Source organism: Penaeus monodon, chromosome 23, assembly GCF_015228065.2.
Source record: "Penaeus monodon isolate SGIC_2016 chromosome 23, NSTDA_Pmon_1, whole genome shotgun sequence".
Lineage (NCBI taxonomy): Eukaryota > Metazoa > Arthropoda > Malacostraca > Decapoda > Penaeidae > Penaeus > Penaeus monodon.
In genome coordinates this window covers 20,485,096-20,485,672 of record NC_051408.1, presented here as the reverse complement: position 1 = coordinate 20,485,672, position 577 = coordinate 20,485,096, and the positions used below count along the sequence as shown (strand labels likewise).

Below are 577 nucleotides of genomic sequence, written 5' to 3'. Positions count from 1 at the left end.
TATGCTTCTACCTTGAAAAGAGCTTTTCAAAATATTATAAGAAAAAATACCGAAATGTAATATAAAAACATACATATGGATTGTTATTTTATTATGAGATTAATGGAGTTTCTCAAGCATATAAGTTCTTGCCCTTAATGTTCGGCCAAAATCAAGGAAATTAGTTCTTTCAGACATTTGTTCAGCTTTTGCATAAGCGCTTAAACATTATACAACACGCCATATAACCTACACGAGATACCATTATCTCAAAACGAAAAGCTCCTCAAAAACATACACCATTTTACTTCCAACTAAATCAGTTTTCTTTCCTTATCCCTCTGGGTTTCTCCTCACGCCGACCTCACTTTCAACTCGCAAATGTACCATCGCTTGTACGCGTCGCAGCTCTTGGCCTTCATGCTGTGAGTGCCAGCCCCGTCGATGACCAGGCACTCGCCGAGGCCCGGGGGCTGCGAGTACATGCGGTGCTCGATGGCCACCGGCCGCCCGTCCACCCAGTGCCAGTCGCGGAAGCCAGAGCTGTTGTCCGCACGCCCGCCGATGAAGTAGTAGCCGTAGCCTGCGCGTGGAGAAT

General features: G+C 45.8%; 1 protein-coding gene across 1 annotated transcript in view; it reads right to left on the bottom strand.

Annotated features, from left to right (window-relative positions):
* Positions 1-74: 74 nt before the first annotated feature.
* Positions 75-577, bottom strand: part of LOC119587888 (C-type lectin domain family 4 member G-like) — a gene marked incomplete at its 5' end in the record, with an annotated part of 2,260 nt that continues 1,757 nt past the window's right edge. Inside the window, 1 exon segment of the mRNA XM_037936596.1 lies at positions 75-562. Coding sequence (XP_037792524.1) covers positions 333-562 — 230 coding nt within the window.